The sequence below is a fragment of the Dermochelys coriacea genome, chromosome 10 (assembly GCF_009764565.3).
Source record: "Dermochelys coriacea isolate rDerCor1 chromosome 10, rDerCor1.pri.v4, whole genome shotgun sequence".
NCBI classification, from domain to species: Eukaryota; Metazoa; Chordata; order Testudines; family Dermochelyidae; genus Dermochelys; species Dermochelys coriacea.
In genome coordinates, this window is record NC_050077.1 from 52,418,658 (window position 1) to 52,442,771 (window position 24,114).

At 38.4% G+C, this 24,114-nt stretch overlaps 1 protein-coding gene and 1 long non-coding RNA gene across 25 annotated transcripts in view; one reads left to right on the plus strand and one right to left on the minus strand.

The window, feature by feature from the left end:
* LOC122456013 lies at window positions 1-22,982 on the plus strand. Its single transcript, XR_006274613.1, has 3 exons — window positions 1-13; window positions 5,731-5,733; window positions 22,249-22,982. It is a non-coding gene; the product is annotated as an uncharacterized LOC122456013 (long non-coding RNA).
* The window catches only part of TPM1 (tropomyosin 1), a 23,144-nt gene continuing 6,958 nt past the window's right edge, over window positions 7,929-24,114 (minus strand). For 4 of the 24 annotated variants that reach the window (XM_038418746.2, XM_038418747.2, XM_038418757.2 and 1 more), the window contains 7 exons: window positions 20,932-21,065; window positions 19,435-19,552; window positions 18,615-18,685; window positions 17,672-17,747; window positions 17,091-17,153; window positions 16,734-16,803; window positions 7,929-8,825 (listed from right to left, as the gene is read on the minus strand). In XM_038418746.2, the coding sequence (XP_038274674.1) occupies window positions 8,743-8,825; window positions 16,734-16,803; window positions 17,091-17,153; window positions 17,672-17,747; window positions 18,615-18,685; window positions 19,435-19,552; window positions 20,932-21,065 (615 nt within the window). In that variant the 3' untranslated portion in view covers window positions 7,929-8,742. Of the gene's footprint in view, window positions 13,706-15,329; window positions 15,413-16,733; window positions 16,804-17,090; window positions 17,154-17,671; window positions 17,748-18,235; window positions 18,312-18,614; window positions 18,686-19,434; window positions 19,553-20,931; window positions 21,066-24,114 lie in introns of those variants that run through there. The other 20 variants (XM_038418743.2, XM_038418744.2, XM_038418752.2 and 17 more) reach the window with 13 other exon arrangements.

Sequence of the window (24,114 nt, forward strand, 5' to 3'; positions counted from 1 at the left end):
AGGTGTCTGGAGTGTTCCTTGGTGTGTAGTTGGGGCCTTGGGCTGTCCCCGGTAGTAGGGTGAGGTCAGAGGTTGTCCCTTCTGGTCTCCGCTCCAACTGCGACCAGGATTGTTCCTCTCTCCTCCCTCCACCCATTTTGTTCCGGCTTGCCCCTTCTGATATTCGCCGCAACTGCTACTAGTTTTTTTCTTTTCTGTCACCTCCACCCATTTGGCTCTCATCTCCCCCACCTCAATTACAGTTGTGGGCTTCCCATCTAGGATGTATCTTTCTATTTCCTCAGGAACACCCTCTAAGAACTGCTTCATTTGCATTAGGAAGGGCAACTCTTCTGGAGATTTAACACTTGCTCCTGATATCCAGGCATCCCAATGTTTCACAATGCGGTAGGCATGTCGGGTAAATGACACGTCTTGTTTCCACCTTTGGGCTCCGAACCGCCGACAGGAATGCTCGGGTGTTAGCCCCATTCTGACTCTCACCTTGGTTTTAAACAGTTCATACTCGTTCTTGTGTTCCTTAGGCATTTCAGCCGCCACCTCGGCTAAGGGTCCACTGAGCTGCGGCTTCAGCTCTACCATGTGTTGGTCTGTAGAGATGCTGTACCCAAGGCAGGCCCTTTCGAAGTTTTCTAAGGCGGCCTCGGTATCATCGCCTGTCTTGTAGGTGGGGAACTTCCTGGGATGTGAAGCGGTACCTGGAGAAAGATTGCTAGGTTTGTTAGTATATTCTGCTAGGCCTTTGCCTTCTCCATCTCCAGTGCATGCTTCCTCTTTTTCCTTTTCCTCCCGTTCTTTTTCCCTTGCCTCCATAGCTCTCCTGTGGGCAGCTTCTTGGGTTTTTTCTGCCTCTTTCGCTGCCTCCAGTTCTCTCCTGTGGGCAGCCTCCCTTTCCTCCTCAGCATGCTTCTATTCTTTTTCCTTTACCTCCATAGCTCTCCTGTGGGCAGCCTCTTTGGCTTTTTCCGCCTTGGATTCTGTCATCTTAACCTCTCTGTTTTTAACTAACTTTACACCTCAGAGTTAAAAAAAAGACAAAAAAAGTGGCTTGTAAAATTTTGCTGTGCTGTAATAATGATACCTTTGTTCTCTGATAGCTATTCTCAGCCTATAGAAAAATCCTTTTAAAAAAACCCTAACACCTTTGTCTCCAGGCAAATAGAAAGAAAACCCCTCTAGCTGCTCTTAGCTAAAAAAAACCAAAAAACAAAAACCTCTTCAGGTCTGTGAAAAACTTGTGAATTTCCTGCAGGAGGTTAACTACCCTGCTTTGAGGTAGAGAAAACTCCAGCTCAAAAAAGACAAATCCCTTTGTTATGCTTGCTGCTTTGACCTCCCAGGCAGAGACAAAAAAAACCCTCTAACTGCTGTCAGCTTAAAACCTGTTTCCAAGCAGCCCAAAGGAAAAAAAATGTCCTACTGTGCTTCTGGTTCAAAATGATCCCCCAAAAAATCTCAAATTGATCTCACTGCTCTGTCACCATGTCTAGGTTCCTTCCCCACTCTGAACTCTTGGGTACAGATGTGGGGACCTGCATGAAAGACCCCCTAAGCTTATTCTTACCAGCTTAGGTTAAAAACTTCCTCAAGGTACAAACTTTGCCTTGTCCTTGAACCCTATGCTGCCACCACCAAGCGTATTAAACAAAGAACAGGGAAAGAGCCCACTTGGAGACGTGTTCTCCCCAAAATATCCCCCCAAGCCTACACCCCCTTTCCTGGGGAAGGCTTGATAAAAATCCTTACCAATTTGAATAGGTGAACACAGACCCAAACCCTTGGATCTTAAGAACAATGAAAAAGCAATCAGGATCTTAAAAGAAGAATTTTAGTTAAAGAAAAAGTAAAAGAATCACCTCTGTAAAATCAGGATGGTAAATACCTTACAGGGTAATTAGATTCAAAACATAGAGAATCCCTCTAGGCAAAACCTTAAGTTACAAAAAGACACAAAAGCAGGAATATACATTCCATTCAGCACAGCTTATTTACCAGCCATTGTTTTTTTAAACAAAAGAAAATCTAATGCATTTCTAGTTAGATTGCTTACTAACTTTTTACAGAAGTTCTGAAGAACATTCCTGACCTGATCCTGGCAAAAGCATCACATAAAAAGACAGACCCTTTGTCGTCCCCCCCCCTCCAGCTTTGAAAGTAACTTGTGTCCTCATTGGTCATTTTGGTCAGGTGCCAGCGAGGTTATCCTAGCTTCTTAAACTTTTACAAGTGTAAGGGTTTTGCCAGGAAGGATTTTATAGTTCTCTATACAGAAAGGTGGTTACCCTTCCCTTTATATTTATGACAGAGGGTTGCTAATATCAGGGTGTCCCCCTCTCCCTGCTCCTGTACCCCATCTCCACAAAACACAGGGCGGGGGAGAAGGGGAAGGATAGGACAGGGCTCAGGACAGAGAGAGCTTGCTGGCAGCTTGCTGCTGTCTCAACTTGCTGATCTACTTAAAAAGGCAGTGTACTTAAAGAGGCAATGTGCATCTCTCTCTCTCTCACACACACACACACACGGTGTGTCTGTCTTTCTGCCATGCTGTGTCTCCTCTCTCCATTTGTGCTGCCTTGTAGAGCGTGAGGCTACATTAACGTGTTAATCTTTGAGGGCTTAGCCGAGTGCTAGTTCGTCATTTAGCAGCAAGGCATTCCCCGGGGAAATATCCCACCCTCTTCCACCCCCTGACTCCACCACCTCAACCAAGCTTCACAATCATCGTTGTGTACAGTATTAAATTGCTTAAAACTTAAAACGGTCTGTAGATATATCTATATATAAAAGATAGGCTTTTGTCTGGTGAAAAAAATTTCCCTGGAACCTAACCCTCCTATTTACATTAGTACTTATGGGGAAATTGGATTCGCTTAACATTGTTTCGCTTAAAGTAGCATTTTTTCAGGAACATAGCTACACGTTCAGCAAGGAGTTACTGTAGTTAAGCTTGTATGCAGCGTAGTTGTAGCTGTGTGGGTCCCAGGCTATTAGAGAGACAAGATGGATGAGGTAATATCTTTTACTTGATCAATTTCTGTTGGTGAGAGAAACAAGCCTTCAAGCCACACAGACCACTTCTTCAGGGCTGGGAAAGGTACTTCAAGCGGCACAGCTAAACGCAAACTGGAAAAGATGGTTTAGCATAAGTAGTTAGCACATATTGTAAGGGGCTGTTCGAGGTAGAGTGCCCCATTATGGTCATTCTCCCACAAATTTCTTTTCAGAAACACTACAGGACTGTATCAGAGCTCTCACTTGACCTTAGGACTTCATCCAAAAAACCACTGAAGTTGAAAGACTAATTGACTTCAGTGGACTTTTCATCAAGCCCATAGTATACACAACGCTTTGCAAGTGAAAAATGGCCAAGTCTTTGCTGCCAAAGGAGCTTACAATTAAATTATTTCTGGTAGCATTTTAGTATGGAAACTGGAGAACACTGTTAGAGGTGCTGATCATCAAAGAGATCTGCAAATGCAGTTTCCAAGCAGGGCTCTGCATAAGAATAAGGGCCAACACTTTGCAGGACTGGGGCCAAAGTTAGTTTTTTGTTCCCAATACTTGTATCTCATATTTGCTGTTCAATGCTGTATACAAATGAAACTGATTTTCATACGACTTTGCAAGCTGCTGTATGAAATGTGCATCTCATCTTATACGTGTCAGTTGCAGTGGACTAACAGTGTTCAGGAGGAGCTACTGTTTAAAAAAAATTGCGAAGTAGGAAGAAGAGACCAATATATATTAATGCTACACTAAGGACTCCTGGCATTTGATGACCTGTGAGTGAAGAAGTGACAAAATGGGACCCAATATGGGTGTCCTTATACAGGCAAATCTTCCACTTAAATCAATGGGAATTTGGCCTTTGTAGGACATGCAGTATTAGGTCCTTTGAATGCAATAGCTTCCTAGGTTACAAGGATGTAGAATTTCAGTGGGTTACAGAAATCAGATTATGAGGCTGTGGGAAATGGTGCAGCCCAGGTCAACATCTTTACTAACTATTAACAGAAATAGCATTTGAATTCTCTGCACAGAAAAGGTTTTTTGTGACTTCTTCAATGCTCTCCCCTATATAAATCAACTGACCCACATCCACATTGCTTACTAAGCGCCATTCATTTTTAGGGGTACCCTATGTTTATGCAATACTCAGGAATAGTTTACAAATTGGCAGGGCTCTGGCTTAGAAACAATGAGATAGGTTTGCAGTTGCAGCCAAGAATCCTATTCACATTTATACTGATTTTCCATAGCGTAACTCTTGGAAAGAACACAAAACAACTGAAGAAGGAAAATTAAACAGCCTTCCTCCATTTAAAAAAAAAAAAAAAAAAAGTATTCCTGTGTGTGTTTTCCAAGAGAACATATTAGGATGGAAAATCTCCACTTATTTTCTCTATAATATTAACCTTTCGTTAACCTTTTTGCCTTAATTCCCAATCATTCTTTCATTAATGTTCCTATTTTATTAAATAAAAAACTCCTCAAAATACAAATCTGTGTCCAAAAAAAAAAATGTCTAAAGAAAGATATCCCACTTCACAGTGGACTGGCTGATATTTTTTAATCTCCTCCTCTTTTGATTCTTTGTATTTTTTGCTTGCTAATTATTTTGGGCCAATTTCTGCTCTTACTTCCACCTGTAAGAATTGAGAGTAATTCCATTGAAGTTAGTGATCTTAACCCAGTTTTCCACTAGTGGAAATGAGAGCAGAAATTGGCCCGTTAAATTCCTCTTAGAGCTAATTCTCTAAAGGGTCATGTCCCATTGATGGGGACTGACAATATTTTACTGAGAAAGGACAGATCACAGGTGACTGGGAAAAGTACCTAATAGATATTACATATGCAAAGCACTACAGCATGTTTAAAGTGCTGGACAAGTAATACATAATGGTAGATTTAAATCTGCCAAATGTATTCTGGCATTCATGGAAGAAATGAATTGGACTGTCACACGAGAACGTACGCTGCAGAAAACTCAAAATGACATGGGATTCAGTGATTTAACAAAATCAATTTTCTATTAACTCAATTTCATGAGTCAGCATTTCTGCTGTAAGGAATGGGCAACAGCAGTAGGGAGAGAAACCCATGTTTGTTAGGAGTTAGATTTGGTTCTAAAAGTGGCACAACTGATCCTGCATGCAAACAGTCACACTCTCACATCAATGGGTCTTGCCTGCTAAAGAACTATAGGAGTGGGCCCACAATGGCAAATGGCTCAGGGGTATGAAATACATGATTAGCCTGATCCAAACAGATTTTATTGTGCCAATACAAGTGTACATCTGTGTGCACTGCCTGTGGCTAGAGTCAGCAAATAAAAGCCAAGTGGGGCTGGCTCATTCTCTAGAGCTCACATTTACCATCAGTTCTCCAAGGAGAAGGTAGGCATTTATTTGCCTATTGTGAAGGCTTATAACAACCATTACAGCACTTCATTTGAGGAAAGTTACTACAGGAGCTGAGAGAAAGAATGTGACTTTCAGCTGAATTCACATCTCTGTTGGCAGACATTTGCCATTTTAAGATCATCTCATTAAGAGATATTGGAAACGTAACAACCACACAAGAAGGGGGAAGCACTATTCATTGCTTCCTTGAAGGCGAGAGATTTTAATGTGTATACATAAAAGGTTTGTCCTTACTCAAGCGTATAGTAGTTTAAAACTAAGCATACAAGGACAGTCTATAGGACCATTAAAACAGCCATTGGGAGAGTCAGTATACTCTGTAGCATTTAACTAAGGGCTGAGAGCCAAGAATGCCTCCATTCATATCCCAGCCCAGGCAATGACTCACTGTGGCCTCGGGCCCAATCCTACAAACCAATACTACCTAGCATAGGATATACTACTGTGAGCAGTCCCGTCGACTTCACAACAGTGAGCAAGTGCAGGATTGGACTCTTACAGCCCCATCATGTGGCATTCCAGCCTTGCACTAAAGAAAGGGGATTATTAATATAATCTATTTTTGCACCTCTGGTATTTTCACATCTTCTGAGGGACAGCCCCATCCAAGTTAGATCAGATCTAGAGCTCCTCTTACATATTCTGCTTGTTTCCCATAGCCACGCATGGGTTATGGGAAACAGATAATAGCTGAAGCAGGGAAAAGCTCTGGCAATGTTCTAGCCCACCCTTACACTCGGGACTTGGTGGGGGGCAGATATAGTGCCATAACAGCAGCTCTGCACAACTGAGGGAGGCCTGTGACACTGGAAATATTCCCTGCCATGTTATAAATTCATAGATACTAAGGTCAGAAGGGACCATTCTGATCATCTAGTCCGACCTCCTGCACAATGCAGGCCACAGAATCTCACCCACCCACTCCTACGAAAACCTCACCTATGTCTGAGCTATTGAAGTCCTCAAATCATGGTTTAAAGACTTCAAGGAGCAGAGAATCCTCTCTCAAGTGACCCGTGCCCCATACTACAGAGGAAGGCGAAAAACCTCCAGAGCCTCTCCAATCTGCTCTGGAGGAAAATTCCTTCCTGACCCCAAATATGGCGATCAGCTAAACCCTGAGCATATGGGCAAGATTCACCAGCTAGATACTACAGAAAATTCTTTCCTGGGTAACTGAGATCCCATCCATCTAATATCCTATCTCAGGGGATTAGTCCTATTTACCCTGAATATTTAAGATCAATTAATTACCAAAATTTCCATCCCCTTTCTACAGTGGTGAGGGGCAATGGAGAAGCAGCTCCGGTATATTTTCCCTCCTCCCCAATTAGTACCTGAAAACATTTCCTGCTTCCTTATCCTTCCACTATTTCTTACAGAGCACATGACATTGTGAAGTTCCTTAGTTTCTATCAATTGCCCAGGATCCAGTAGTACAAACCTTTGGATGATCTGGAAGCATCTTTTTAACTTGCTCCCATTCCACTACCCTGGCTGCTGAGAGAAAGGAAGGAGGATAGGTAGCATATCCCCTCTCCCAGCAACCAGGGTGTGTGCATAGAAAAAAAAGGGGGATGAGGCATAATAGTCACCAATCCACCCCATCCCCATTTTTTCAAGTTCTCCAGTGACAAAGCAGGCAATTAAAATAAAGACAAATGCATGTTTAGAATCCAGCTGCTGAAACTATGAGGGGAGAGGAAAAGAATAGCTCATTCAGAGTGGGCTTGACCACAGAACTTTCAAAGAGTTACTATATCAAGTACATTAATATCTAAGATATACAAATATGCCATGGTGGGATTTTCAGATGCGCTCATTGTTGGGAGCTTTGTCACTGACTTCACTGAGAACCGAGTTAGGCCAAGGCCAAGGCCTTTTGAAAATCCTATCCACCAGTATAGAGAGATGGGTCTGAGCTGTAAAACTGGTTCAGAGTGTGAGGATACATGTCTTTACTGCCCAGTTAACTGCTTGACTATGAAATAATGTTCAAGCTACACAGAATGGTATATTAGCAGCTGGCAAGACATGCTAACTAGAATTGTAGTCTATATCCCAAGGAGTCAGACAATTCGAGTTAAAAGCACTACCATACTCAAAATAAGGGTTTGGACAGACTCGAGTTAGGGGCAATACTTGAGTTATGATTTGAGTTATCTCTGCAGTGAAGAGAAGTCCTGAGTGTGTTTGGATTGGGAGGTTTGTTTGGACCAATCTCTAAGAATATACACACACAACAATAATTAAAAATTAAGAGCATGTTATTATAGCACAAATAGTTTTTTAAAATTTTTTTTAACTACTGTGACCCTCTAGTAATAGGGCAAACAAAATGTAATAAGTTATTCATTTTGGCATTGCTTTCACTTTACTTTTAGAGAAGATGGAAAGCCAGCTTTTCAATATATTTTATCCCAATGAGCCACATCCATGCATACTCATGCTTTACATAGACAAAAAGCTGAAAAAATTCAAAATATAAATCACAAGACAGCAAAATTTTAAAAAATGTCCTAAAATGTGCGTTTTATTTCATATCATTATACAATGTTTACATACAGGTATACTTTTAAAATTGCTCAATATGTGTGTAAAATGAAGTGAGGCAAATACCAATCTATAAATTCCCCCCAATTCCACACAAATAAAATACATTTTAAAACAATCTCTCAAATTTATGTTTTCTCCAGAATTTACTTAATCTTTCATTTCAACATGAAAAATACAATGGAATGGATACTCAAGCTGAAATGCTGACCTACACATTTGTAATGAGCTGCAGATATACAAGTTAAAAACCAAAAAGTCTTAAATATTGTATGTTTAAATTCTTGGTTTTATTGAATTAGCACAGCTCAATAAAATTCAGATAAAATAAATTACCATGCTGGACTAACTTCTGATTTGTACAATATCAAACAAAAGACCACAGTTGTACCTTTTGTTCAAAGTAGCACCAGTCCACACCTGATTTGTCTCTCCAACATTAACTGTTTTGTTAAATATATAGCTGGCACTTGAGGTGGTATTCTTTCTGACATATCAAAGATGCCTGGACAGACTAAGCATACTGGTGTTGCTGAACTCTCTACAAAGTGTAGGCAACATTATATTGGGAAATGGCACATTGAAACCATAATAGTTCAACCTGCATATGGCTTGCCCATTTTGGTGTTTCCCTGACCCCTGCCTAGTATTTAGCAGATGTTCCTGTGACTGTGGTGAAACTAAAATAAAAACATATTTAAGGGGTTTCATGGCAAGCAGGTGTAAAAACAAAGGAATATATATGTGGTTGCAGCTAAGGAGGTTTTCACATGTTGTTTAACTCCAGTAAAGTTTGATCCAGCATCTGATGCATACTAAGGTTTTCTTCTTTGGCATGCGCCACTTTCTCTGTTATGGGATTAGAAAATCAAAATGTGAATAGCAGCTCTTTGGACACATCAATTTTCTTTATATGAAGGCATGCAATCATCACGTATAATGGAGGGGTTTATTATGATAAGAAATGTACATGCTCATAAATACCTATGTTCCCAGCCAAGACAGCAAGGGAACGGTCCAACTAACAAAATGAACTGCAAGTGATGCAAGTTTTGAACTGTTCTGCAGCTATGTATGTTAAAAACAACACATTGCCAAAAATAGACTAGATTTTTGTAAATTCCAGAAGCCATGTGCTGTGGCAATGGGGAGGTTTAATTTTTTTTTAAATGAACAGGCTAACAATAAATGACAGAATTTGCTAATCTGTATTCTAGGCAGTTCCACACTTTTGAAGTCGCATTATAATTCATAACTTGCAGAGAACGAGAACAAAAGAACCAAAAACTAAAATTAACAAGTTATATTAGCTGCTAAATAAAACAGCAGCAGTTTTATTGGCAGTTAGTAGTTTTATGTTGCATGCACACTTTTTTTTTTTTTAATAGACCTGTCATTTAACACTCTTACGTGATATAGTATGTGAGCACAATGTTCTGGAGCTACATGCTACCAGAATCCAGTAAAACCAACTTTATTGTGATGCAAGCATACCTCTAAACTGACCAGGTATTTCCAAAAGGCGTTCCTATTTCAGGACTGCTTTTATTCATATACAAGCCAATTTTATAGTAATTCAAAACAGTGCATTAAATTTCCAGATACAAAACAGCTGGGAATATATTTTATTTTGGTTTTGAAACCTGAATCTTGGCTAATATTTTTCTTCCTCTAGTTACCAGTAAAACTCTAATTTGTGACATCAGCTAAAAAGGATTATGATCTCTCTACAAAGAGGGGGGTTCATTTTTAAAATACCATCAGCTACCTATTGTAACTGGTACTGAAGTGGAAAGACACTATTACACAGGCAAAGAAAGAATTTGTGGCTGCTCCAAGAAACTACGGGAGCCTTATCAGAAGCGTTACTTTTCCACTTGCACTTCTTTCCCCAAGAGTGAACTGAGAATTTCATCCATTAATTTACAGCAGTTACAATCGGTTGGAAATCAATTTATAGGTTTCTTGCATATTTCTACCTTGACTCATTCATTCTTAAGGAACTTGAGAGTAAGTATGTTTAGACACAACTAAGTTTATTCACACTAAAGTTTAATCCTCATTCAATGCCAGCTTTAGTTCATTAGTTAGGCGACTGTTTTGCTCAAGTTGCTGGTAGAGTTGGTCTGTACAGTCAGCAAGCAGGTTAGAAGAAAAAGAGAGGCAGAATGAACAAAGATTAGAAGAGAAACAGGAGAGCAAGAGTTAATAAAGAAACTAGTCACACCACAGACAGTTCAGTAACTAGTTACACATTGAAAGAAAATCTTTACCTTACGGATCCCTTTATATTCTAGCTCTCTGATGACTAAATACCTACTCCAAAGCTCAAGAAATAGTTTACAATCTATATAGGATTTCTCTAAGACCCCTTTTGTGGAGTAGGCTTGTGAGTCAGGAAAACAAGAAGAAAAATGGGATAATTGCTACAGTATTCTCAGTGAAGCCACATGAAACAAACTTCCTTGCTTAAATTCATAGGGTTTACTTGTTTTATGAATGCCAGGACTCCTTGCAGATGTACAAGAGGTGGCAGAATCGTATTCAATACTCGCTAACTAAAAGCAATAGTATAATCAGCCTTCACTGCAGCAGAAATGCGTTAGTCAACAGCACACTATTTCTTGGCTTAATCCAAGTCACACTGAAATCACTGGAGCTTTTCCACTGAGTCTCCCATTTGGAGTTTTAAACCATTGAGTTCAACAGGAATTTGCTCAAGATCCACATGCTTCACTGCATGTTCTCTTTATTGTGCAATTTGGTAGTTGAAATGGTACTTTAGGAAGAGAACATGTATTTCTCAGCTATTGAAATAGGGAGATTTTGAGGTCTTTAAACTGGAATAAAAAAAACTCAAGTGCCTCTTTGACAGCTTTCACAAAAGACACCTTTCCTGTTATAGATGAAATGATAGCATGCAAATTCACAGCTGAATGTGTTGCCTGTACACTACTAAAGGACCGTCAACAGAGTTAGTTTTCAAGACTTGACAAAACTCTACAGTATTTAGATACTGAATCTAGAAAGCACTATTCCATGAAGTTGCATTCAGTTTCCCTTTCATTTTTTAGTGTATTTTTCTTGATAGCCTGGCTGTGAATTCTGAGACAGGGCTACACAGATTTCTGAACATCCTTACTCCACAACTTATTCAATTGTGGGGAACCATCCATTTTGCCTCTTTTACCCTTCTTGATAGCTGCAACTGCAGTGCTTTTCTCCTGGAAGATAGGTGTCCAGCGCCTCACAAAGATGGCCAGACCTTGCCATGAATTAGTTTGTAGGATGCACTTATGTAATGAGAGGCAAACACCAACTGCTACTCCTGAGAACCCAGGCTCCACTGACCAGGAGAGTAAGATCAGAGGATATACCAGAACACCACTACCAGACTGCCTCAATTTCTCTCTTTTACCTTCTCTTTTCCCAAGTCAATGTTTTATATTAACATACACTTGGAAACTGTATCCAAACCTAAATGTAGCTAAGCTTCCATTTTGAATGCCAAAATGCATTTAGTGCTTATAGAAATAATACTGTGTTACAATTTGAATTAAAATCTGAATGTTTACCTGTGTCAGTCAAAACTAAAGTTATATAAATCATTGAAGTAAGGATTCCCAATCTTTCTATGTGCCCAAATTGAGACTAGTGTTAAAATAACTAGCCACACTTGGAAATGTTGATCTTGTGCTTAATTCACTAACTTTTACATGTATACATAAAAGCCAAATAGGGACTTTTAACCTTAATAACTAGTAGATTTAAATTAGAAAAAGAAAAGAAAGAAAAACCATTGGCAAGGCCATAGTCAAATTTAAAAATAAATGTGTTTATAATCTGGACAGTCTTCACAATCATAGCAACTATCTGGTTAGACTCTACTGAAGTTACAATAAATAAATAAATAAATAAATAAATCCATTATGTTCCTTCCACAGCTGGTTCCAGAACTTTTTCTAATAAGCAGTAACATGGGTGAACAAATAGATATACTGAGCTGACAAGATCACATGAGCCAAAGTTATTAAAGAAAAGGGGAAGAGGTAATTTCCAACTGTATTCAAAAAGTGAGGGGAGTAAGGAACAATTACTAAATGCGAAGAAACAGCAGGGAGGGATGAAGGAAGTATTTTCAAGCCTCATGGAGAATTGCAACTAATGGCAGGTTTTAAAAATATAAATGGAAAAGCTCTACATGAGGTTACTTGATGGTATCTTTCAAACTGGAATGAGACATAGCCAAATTAAAAAGTTACTTTAAAATGGACCACCCTCAAATTCAAGCTCAAGTACATTGGCCAGAGCTTATAAACGTTTTGAGCATTAGAACTTTAGCAACAAAATCAAATGAAAGCAATAATTAGTAGTCAGTTCAGTTTCAATTGATATTCACTTTAATGTAAAGCTATTAAAAAAAAAGGACTTTTTCCATTGTGAAGGAAATGAAGTTAAAATAGGTAAAATGAACATAAGTCCTCCTTAAGCAGCATTAAGGCTTAGTTGTACATTACAGTAGAAGAGCAAGAAACGTCAATATTTAATGGTTTGTATTTAAAAGGAACACTGTCAGGTCAATCTGAACCCATCATTTCGGTTTTGTCAGACAAAATTTTACAAAACCTGAGATCAATGGAAAGATTTTAATTATACATGACGATACAATTTTTTTTTTGTTCAGATTTAAAAACATTCCCCTGAAGTCTCTGCAACTCGAACTTGCAGCTTTGTGCTAGCACAGTCTGTGAAACTGACTAAGAATGAAAGTGAAACTATTGTATTTCATCTCCCCAGTGAAATGTAAAAAGTAAACTAACAGTACCTATCTATGGTGATAGATCAATCAATTTTTAAAATTCTATAACCCATGTTGTTAATGAACACGGATAGGGACATTTGGTTATCTTATTTTGAAAAGAAAAAAAAAACCCATAGGATTTTTCACCTGATGCGACCCCTTTAAAAGTTCTTTTACTAGAAGTTAAACAACAAACTTATATAATGCAGGAAGTTTTCCACATCAAGACTTCAAGCTAGTAGGAAATTTTGGACTCTAGAAAAACACAACTGTCAAACGCTTAAAGGCCAAACTGGACTCTCAGCTATGTTCCCACGACCGAATGACCCCAGAGGGAGCTGTGTCCTTGCAGATTATGGCCCAACAATAAGACTCTAAAAAAAACACTAAACTCTAAGGAAAAAGTCATATCATCTGAATTTTAATTTGAGAGAAAAAGAGGATTGCGTTCCAAAAGCGACCAGTTTAAGATAGCCAAGAGTAGCATTATCATGCCATAGACTGGTATTTTTCATTTTGAAATTCTGCTTTGTTGATATTTTGGCAAGGTGTTTGCTGGGGTCAGTCAGAAGGGGGAGGAAAGGGCAGCAAAAAAACAAAGAAAAAATCAAAAATAATTCCTTAATGGCAAAAAAAGGCAGATTTTTAATATGATTAATAGTTGAAATGATCATGTAAATAAATAAAAGGCAAAGGAATAGCAAAAGGGATACATCTTACACAGTGGGATGTTTATTTTACATTGAAAGAAGTAGAGTTTCTGTACAATAGAAGGCACGAAGAGAGCAATGTCCTGAGCCAGGATACTAAAAGGAAAAAATAAGCTGGAGGACAGGACAATGAACCCATGAAACATCCAAGAGCTTGGAAAGGTGGTTTATCCAGCTTGCTGAAGATATCTTTGGAGAGGTGAAGCAAAGAAATTTATCTGCATGAAGATAAAAGGTGGGAAATAAAAGTGGCATAATGGAAAGAACTCAGAAAGCTGCAGTAATAGCACAGTGGAAGCAAACATGCCAAGATGATTACTAGTGAAATATCACACCACACTCCTTTTGGAACGCTATAGAAATGCTTCCATTTAAATAACTATGGAGAAATGTATTTATAGTTGAGAGTCAATTCCTGATTATCGTTCCATTTGTTAAACTCCATTTACGAAAAAAAAGTTACCTATAATTCAAAGGTAATTACAGAAATGCAGTTATAGTTACTAAACCTTCAAAGTTTATGGTGTTGTCTCAGATTTTAAGCCTACTTTCAAATTGGAAATCTCCCAAATTTAAATTATGCTACAATTGTTAGTGAGAAGATTTTGCATGGAAGGCACTGCACGTTATTCTCTGTAAATGGAGATAAAGCTGTTACAGTCCTACCAACTGTTTATAAGGATATTAGTGTGATAAATCACTGTGTGGAATTGTATTTCTGGGCTTAGAATCAAAACATACAAAACAGATAATATTAGGCCATAACCAAGAAGTTCCAACACTTGGAAGTTAGGAAAAAAAATAAAAAAATGAGTTTGTATATTTAAGGATTTAAAAAAAAAATTAAGCAGGGTAAAAAAATGTAAACCCTTCAATACATGCAAAAAACACTGGTGGCTCTAGCCAAAGGCTAAAATGTGTTAACTCTGAAAGTGAAGTGTAGAAACTGAAAGTAACATCTACAGCTAGGTGTGCTTTAGACAGAGCCACAAGCGTTCAGGATTTTCTGATCTCAGTTTTAAAAAATTAGTGCACATGAGAGTTATCAGTATGGGGAGGGGGGAGAGAATGTAAAGGTTTCAGCATAGCTGACTTCTGTTCAATGTCTTCAAAGCACACAAGAAAATTCGGTTTGCTTGAAACAACACTCTACCAACCAAACAAGACATTGGTCGGTTAGACCCTACGTATCTTTCAATTTTATCTCTTTTTCATTTTTTCTACTCAAAGTAAAAATTTCTGCTTTTTTACTCAAGCCAATACTCTATACTTCCACCGCTTTTTCTCTCAAACTACTTTATTTCACCGCTAACAAATGTGTGAAGGTTTATTTTTCAAATGATCTTCACAGAAAACCCACATCTCAACAGCTGTCACTTCTATTTTTAAAAATGGTCTTAAAGAGGTAATCATTATGATAAAATGAAAAACATTCTCTGTATGGCATGTAAGGAGACTCTTATCTTTTGGCAACTTCAAAATGATGAGCATTGTAGAAATTCTTGAACAGAAGTGAACTCAGAAGTGGAAAGTAAAAGAACAACCAAAGGGAAATGAGCCAGATAACTGCAAGGGAAAGAGGGTTTATGGATACAAAACAAATGGGTAAAAGTGAGTTGATTAAGCCACCCTTGCAAAACTGTCAGGAAATTTACCAGGCCAGGCACAATACTTGTCCACCCTTTAGCATGATGAAGAAAATACTAATGATGCTTTAACACTAAATCACACCCATTCAACGTATTCCTCCCCCTAAAGAGTGAGCAAGTATAATTTTGCAAGGCTGCAACTGAACAATCATGAGGGTAGAGAAGCAGGTGCAGGCACAGGTTGAGAGGACATTTACATGGAAGTCATATCATTGAGAGCGTGGTCCAGCTCCTCGCTGATTGCTTTGTACTTCAGTTTCTGAGAATATAACTCATCTAACATTCACCAGGGAAGGCAGAGGTGAAAGCAAATGGAGAATAATCAGGTGATTGAATGTGAAGGTGGTGGGATGGGACACCATCCGGAAACAGCATCAAAAAAGGGGAACAGTGCATAGAAGGAAGTGGCATGGCAGGCAGAGAACAAAAACAAACAATATATAAATTAGGAAGGAATACAAATGGTGAACAGCTTTATGTGAAAAGTCAATTAAAATTACTGAATCATCAGTAAGCCAAGCTGAGATATAGATAAAGCCGAAAAAAATAAAGTGTGCGACGAAAAAATAATTCCCATTTCCCTAAACTGTATTTAACTTGGATTATATAAGTTATCAAGGCACATGCAATGAGCTACAAGCCAGCAGGAGAGGGAAGAGTCTTGAAAATGGTGCTTAGGGAGAACCAGGTATCCCACTTCAGCTTTAAAAATGTTTTAGGTTTTGTATGATGTCATACCCTCAAGCTTTTCCAGAGGGTTAGTTCTTCCCAAGCATCTTATTTTTCTTTTTAACTGAGAAAGTGACCATAAATTCTCTGCAGCTGGCTGGCTCTTTTATAACCTTTAAAGACCTCTTGTACAAGTCAGCTTTCTAGATCAGCAATTAAGGTTCTTACAATACTGAACTTAAAGTCAACACAATTTTAGGAGTAAGTCTCATATAGCTTATCCTTTAATTACAAAGCACTATTGAATTCTATTCTCGAGATAAAAGAGAATTCTATTCTCTTTACTGCAATTTTGATAGATTTATCAGAGCCCTAAATGCAAACTTTGTGGAGTTAAATAGGCTGTGTCCCTGAATGTGTATACAAACCATTACCTTCACTGAAAATAGAAGCTGTTCTATGCCATGAAATAGTTGCCCTGACCTGCACTTATCTCAGTCATAAATTAAATTAACTCAATATTCCTAATTATAACAAACAACATACTACTCGTTGCTGATATTTGAAAGTAATTAAACTAGCATATTAATAACATTTACCATCTGATCATTTTCCTTATCTGAATATCCAAGTAAAAGAGTTTAAAGGAAAAAATAGTCTTAGAATATCAAAGAACAAGAAACAGGCAAGAGCAAAACACTGTCCAGCTAAAAAGTTTAATTAAGTGAGTTATAAATTTGGATTGGAAAGCACATCATTAATTTAGGATCTTATCCTGCCCATTTTAGTTATGCGAGTAGTCCTACTTATTTGCTTGGGACTAGTCACATAGAATAAAGATTTGTAGGATTGGGCACTAGACAAATCCCATGGGTGAGTATCAGCTTTCTATTCTGCAGGAAGTGTGAAAAACAAAGCACAATCGTACCTTCTAAGTCGTCAATGCTCTTCTCCAGCTTGGTTACTGACCTCTCCGCAAATTCAGCACGGGTCTCAGCCTGGAGTTAAAAAGACATACAAGGTCAAAAACTATACAAATGACATTAGGAAACTTTCATGATATTTACAAATACAAAGATAACAGTGAGTATGAGAAAAAAAAGTCTGTTCAATGACAGAATAATAGGAAATAGGTGTAATATTACAATCATCCTCCAATATTGTCTAATGTTGTATAGCTTTGATGCTAGCACCTAATATGCTATTTTCCACACTGACAAGTTAATTTCACATTAATCAGAGCAGTATCGTAAAATGCATTAATACAGGATTGTTCTAATTTTACCTCCTTCAGTTTGTCAGTCAGGATCTTAATCTCCTCTTCATATTTGTCTTCCTTTTGTGAATACTGTAATTAGAGAGAGCATCAGATGTCAGACCAAATATTCTCTATATGAAAAAAGAACATGTATGACAATCTTACATTGTAATGATAACCATATACTAGTTCTAAGTATGGATGAACTTAAATTTATCTTTCAAGACATAGCGGTCTTGCTCTCGTGTATTAAAAGGGCCACATTTTGCCCAAGTTGCAGAGTAGTAACTCAGGGCAGCATTTGGTACTATAATTTTAAGGTAGGAGGACAAATTGGAAAAAATTTAATATCTTAGCACACAAATTGCATTTGAAAGCTATAAATATAAAGTTTTAAGTAACATTGACGGATAATTAATGTTATGCATATTTAAATATAATTTATTATGTACTTGAATTAATGTCAGATTTCTGGCAATGGCCAGATAGTATCCAAGTAACAAGTCTAAATATTTCCATTTATCAAAATCCTTATTGAAATATGGTGTAAACATTTAAGGACAATGCATAAAAATCCAGGCCACTGGGGTTATAAGGCTCTAGCCTACCTTCTCAGCCTGAGCCTCCAGCGACTTCAGGTTGTTGGTCACAGTTTTCAACTCCTCTTCAAGCTCAGCACATTTGCTATTATTTTGGAACAGAGGCAGGAAAGGGGACAGGTGGGAGATCAGTCAAGCAAAAGAAAGAAAAAAAGGGGGGAGAAAGATTGAGAAAAATGAAAACTGAATTACAGAGCAAAAGAACGGCCTAAAAAGCAGCTGAATCCATCACAAATTGAAAGCAATTCATTACAATGCCAGAATTCTCTTAAAAAAAAAAAAATCCCATTACAAACAAGTTACCTACAGCACCAGGCTTACTTGGAAGTACTGACAGACCCTTTAAATATGAGATAGTTCAGCTTCTTTTTGGCTGCCAAAAGATCAGTTGTAAAGGTTAAATAAATAAAATAAAATAAAAAAGACCAAAGAAAGCCACCAAAGCAAGATGCAAAGAGAGTAAAGAGTGCAGTGAAGGTTCATTCATCATTACTGAGTGAACTAACAGCTATGAAAGCTCATCAAAGACTTGGGTTGCTGTTAAACCTGAAAACTGTATATTAGTATCAGTACCTTATCCTCTGCAGCCATTAATGCTTTCAAGGTTTGATCCATTATTCTTAATTGTTCTTCCAGCTGTCGGACTTGGCTGTTAGTGAACACATGAAATGCACAAAAGCCATTCACAAAATCAGTGTGCAGGTAGGGCATGCAGTGAAAAAAAAAAAAAAAAAAAAAAAAAAAACCCAAAAAAACCAAAAACACACACGCACCCACATACACCTACACACCCATTTACTTTGGTGTTTAACATTTATCTCAATCGTTACAGTAAATGAGCAAAACATAGCTTTGAGCTGAACACAAAGAAGTGTACTGCCAACATCTCGTGCAAGTATAGTCACTGTCTCGCAGTATCTCACACACCTCTCCAGGAAGTCACAGCACTTACCCTTCTGAGAGTTCAGCACGTTCTTCAGCACGCTCCAGATCGCTCTCTATGATCACCAGCTTACGAGCCACCTAGAGTAAGGCAAATAAAACAAACAAACAAAATCACACATTATTGCACACTATATGCTAGTGCAGCCAAAGCTTTGGATAATATCTCTCATTATAATGTTCTACGTATAGGGACAATACACTTCTCGTGGAATTACTGATTCAAGGAAATCTAATGGGTTCCTGGCTGCACTAGACCCTTGTTACTTATATAGGCCTCACTGCATCGCCTGACCAAGACTTTCATGTCCCCTACTCCCATTCACCAACATGACAGTTTAAAAATAAAATTTTCTTTTTATAGCTTCTCTGAAGACAGCAGTGATCCTTCTCTCAGTCATTTTGGAGCAATCATAGCTGATGCACCAGCATCTTGGTATGCGATGTCATGATATCACATAACAGGATGATGGACAGGGCAACATGTGCTTAATCCTGTCTGTGCTATTATTGTCCATTTTTGTCTGCCATTTTATCAAATATGGGTCTGTTCAGTGGGCTACTCTCTGCGAAGGAATGAGCACAGATCTCCACGCATACTTGTGCAACGGAATCCAAGTATGGATCAGATCTCTAGCAGTCAAACCGCAGTCTTGTCTCTCGAGGCACTCAGGAGCCTATTTCTCATATCAATCATTTGTGGGAACAGTGCTGCTCTCTTATTGACAGGGATGCTTGTGACCTTTTGTACTTGTAAGGCAAACAAAAGAGAAAAGCAGTAGTCAAAGCCTGTAAGGCCTCAGCTCTTCGATTTGCACTCAGGAACTGACCTCTTCATACTTGCGGTCAGCCTCCTCAGCAATGTGCTTGGCCTCTTTAAGCTGGATCTCCTGGATTTCCATTTTCTCCTCATCCTTCTGGGCTCTGTTCTCAATGACCTTCATTCCTCTGAAAGTCAGGAAAAACAAGAAATACGAGGCTTAGTGCTTCCTAGTTTATCTCCAATCCCTACACCATTTGGAGTGGATCTTTCTAAGACAGACTGAGATCGATGCAGCATGTCAGAGGTGTCATTTTATTTTACAAACTGTGAGGCAAAACTTCTCAGGTCTAGTTCTGGCTCCCTGCGTGCTTTCACAGGAGGTTGATAAGAAACTAATGGTATCTGAATTAAACAAGAGTGGTTCGTTATGCTGTTTGCACAACTCAGCATTGCATGAAAGTTTGCAATCAGCAGCATGACCACATTTTTCTTCAATTCAGTTAAAGTGCTCCCTCACCCAAAGGTGAATGACAAAAGGGACCTGCTTTTGATATCCTAAGAAAGTGACTAAGGACAATATGTAGCTTAAGCCTCAACGCTCTGGCACTGCATGTTCAACTCCCTGCTGGGTATTTTTCTGAGGTAGATAAATAAAGTTCTTTGTGATCTACTGTATCTGGACCTTAGAACCTAAAGTCCTTTCTGATCCGCACAAACAAAACATTTAGCATTTTTTCAAGAGCCAGGATTTGCCCCAGTTTGCTAAACCAAAATTCCCTTCCCCAACTGTTGTGCAATGTGCTGTGTGTCTGTCAAATGCTTCCCACCTCAAAAGGTGGCTGCATGATGAATAATGGCGTAGAGTGAGTCTGGAAAACGTTTAGCAACCTTTCCAGACAAAAGGCACTATTATGGGTATTAAATATAATTTTACAAGTCTACAGGTGGGATTTTCAAAAGCACTTAGTCCCTGGGCTCCTAACTCACTTAAGTACTTTTGAAAACCCTACCTCAAATCCCAGTCTGGACTGACTGTTTCTCTCCCCTTCCTTGGCCACGAAAGCACAAAACTGCATTAATGCACAAACCATATGAACAGGCAGAGCAGCAGTCTTTTCAAAGGCTTGCTAGTCTCTGGGTGGGCTTCTCAGTTGGATGCTCTGGAGAGATGGACTCTACAGTCTCCCATCAGGAGACTGAGTGTGCACCACCACAGAACTCTTGGCCCAAGATACAAAAGTCTTGGGATTGGATTAACCTGGGTCTCTCAAGAGGTAGCACAACACATCAAAAGCCAAAGCACCAAGCTTAACGGTCACAGGATCCATAAAGTTATCTCAAAACCTGACACATAAACAAGGACTAAAGTCTGCACGTTCAACATGTCCCTCCAAATTTTAACTGATTGAAGTCAACGCATGTAAAGGCACAGCAGATTACATGCCATCACAAGATATAGAAAGGTGGTTAATTTATTTTTATCCAACCCACATCTGGAAAATACTTGGCTTGTCATAAAGATAGCTTGCTGCTCAAATGAGAACATGAATCAGGCCATACCCACCTTTCACTCTCATCTGCTGCCTTCTCAGCCTCCTCAAGCTTCTGCAGAGCAGTTGCCAAACGCTCCTGAGCACGATCCAACTCTTCCTCAACCAGCTGGATACGTCTGTTCAGAGAAGCTACATCACTCTCAGCCTAAGTAGAAGCAGTAAAGAAAATGAATCCATAAAATAACCTAAGAGTCTTCTTTTGTAAAGGACCATTTAGATGGTTTCAGAACAACAGTTGGAAGAACGTAGTAAAAGAGAACACTAGTCTAAGTGTTAAGTGGTTAAGTGGCCAACAGATATTTTTTATGTATCTCTACAGATCTGCACGCACACACTCACTTGCGCGCGCTCTCTCTCTCTCTCTCTCCTATTCCTTCACTGAATTGTGTAGTTATCTCATAATGGAGGACAACTGATTGATTTTTCACCTGATATGAAATACCTAAATACTGTACAATGTGCCCTAAGAAACGCAAGTATTCTGTGAGTATATGTTTATTTTTTGGTTACTATGTATTCAGCTTGCACATATCCTCAGATTACAGAATCTCTACGTAAGCATTAAACAATGTCAAAATTACGTTTTGCCCATTTTACCCAGAACATATTATAGGAATATAAAGGATTTTAAATCCTATATCTTGAATCTGTATGTGGGAACTTGCCCTTCTTTTAACATCGGAATTTGTATGAACATTTCCTTGAGTTTAAGAAAGGTAGGAAGCAGCATCTCTATGACAAGGCATAGAGGAAACACCCAAAATTACAATACATGGGTGAAGGTATTTGCAAATATCCAGCTCATAAAGAGTGAACAGAACACTAAAAAAAACCCCAAAAATAAAACATGGAGTACTGGATACTAATGACTTTTTGCACGGGAGGGGACACAAGGCTGAAAAACAAGAGTCTAGCCTATTTTACTTTAACACAGGAATCCTGGCCTCACCAACTCTCACAACACATTTGGTTACATATTTTAATAATACTATCTGCATATTACCCTCAGCTTTGCTTTACTTGCATTAGATATTTGCTTAATCTTCTGTGTAACATTTACACCAAAACTATGCGCCTCTTATCTTTACAAGCTTTCACTTCTGACATTTTCCAAGCTACATTTGTTCTAGTCACAGAATAAGTACTGTGACAGCATTTTGTAAACAACTCCCTTATTAAGCCTCTCTGTTTCTTTCCAAAGGATATGAAGGGCAGTAGTGTTTAGAATAAAGGGTCACTATTTTAAAAGGAAAATTACTTCCAGGAATACAAATGACTTTTAATGCGCTGAAAACTATTTCAACATTTATTAACATTGCTCTAACAAGGAAGTGTGATTATGGTGCCTGCCATCACTGAATTCCAGTTTAGAGGTGGATTCAGTCATGGATGTGGTCAGCCTTCTCAGTAGAATTCTCTGGTCATGTTTTTGTGTAGAATAAAATAGGTGAAAATCAAAAAAAAAAAAAGTCACATCTAATTGAAACTACACATTTCTTTCATGGCAAAGGTACAAGTCAGTGCCTTTTTGCAATTTTTAGGATCCATCGTTTACAGCCATAACAACAACAACAACAATATTTGTACTACAGTAGTGTCTAGGAATGCTTGTCATGGACCAGGATCCCATTGTGCAAGGTGTAAATGAGGATCGATTATGTACTGGATAGCATCTATCCTTTGATGCAGAACCGCCACTAGAATGAATGAAATTATGCACACACAACAAGGGCACACACAAATTGGTAATCTACTTGAAGTCAATGGGAGCATTGACAGTAGGACTAGGGCCAAAATAAAATAAAATAAAAAAATCCCTAAGTATTACCTCCAATTTTATTCTTTTCTCAATCACAAACTACAGCTCAGAACTCTTATTAAAGGCCAGAGGTTTTATGAAAAGCACTTTGATATTTTAATTTGAAAAGTACAACTTTTTATGGGGGAAGGGGTTTTCAAATGTTAGTCTAAAAACACCTTGGGAAAGTGGTAATATTACAAGTTAACAATTATGTTAAAACTATTCTTAATGTGACAAGAGCACACAAAATACTTAGGAAACACAGGATGATAAAAGTTCAAGTCTTACTTCCTATTCTACAAGCAGTAACTCAGCAAGGGTTTACCAACTGGCCTTATAAGGCCTATGTTATTCTGCTGCAGAGCAGGACTTCTGTCCTTATATGGTAAGGAAAGGAAAAAATTACTGATGACATGGAGGGGCAGTCCCATGGCTAATAAATAAACACAACCGTTTGCACTGATGCCACAGCATTCACTATATACTGCATACTTTTACAGTGAGATGACATGAATAATATACCATTGTGTGTTAATTATTGTTCAGTGTAAAGAAGATATTGTTTTCCAGCTAATCATATAACAGATTGGGGTGGAGTGCAAAATGTATTATCAAATGTGGTCACTAGCAATGTATAAAATGTGGGGGGAGAGGGGCGGAGAGAGGGGAAGGTAGAATGGAGCATCATTCACTTATATTTCAAGAAAATGGCAGCCAATAGTGCAAGAAAAGAACAGTCTGTGTTCAGTCTTTTTTTAGTGTTCAAAAGTGGTAAGCTATGATATCATTTGGCTAGAGCTTTAGCTTTTTTATTGTTTGCATTTCTGTACCTTGCACAAAAGAAAAAAATATCTAGCTGGTGACATGCCATACAAGTCAAGCAATACATTATGGAAAGGATCATGTAGATTGCTTGCTGTAGTTCACTCTTTGGGAAGAAAAATGGAGTCAGAGTGTAGCTTCAGCATGGAGGCTTATTTGATATAGCAGAGCCACATATTTAGATGTGCCCATCAGTTCTGTTTTCTCCATTTATTCACATCAGTGCTGACCTCATTTCAAAGGAACTTAAAATATCATGCAAATAAATTCTGGAGAATTTCCACAATCTAAATAAAATATTCCAGGAAAGGAAGAAAACCTCTAACTTCCTCTAATGACAACACTTGATAAAATACTTAAGACCGCTTGTATGGATTTGATCCTGCTTCCAGTGAAGTCAGTGGCAAAACTGCCACTGTTTTCAATAGTGTAAGATCAGGCCCTAATAATTTAGTAGCAAAACTCGTCAATTAGTAGCAAAAAATGGTAATCAAGCTATTACCTCAATTGGGGAAATCAGGGTCCTTTACTCCAGGGATCTTATTATTGTTCTCAAGGTCTTAGAAAAGGA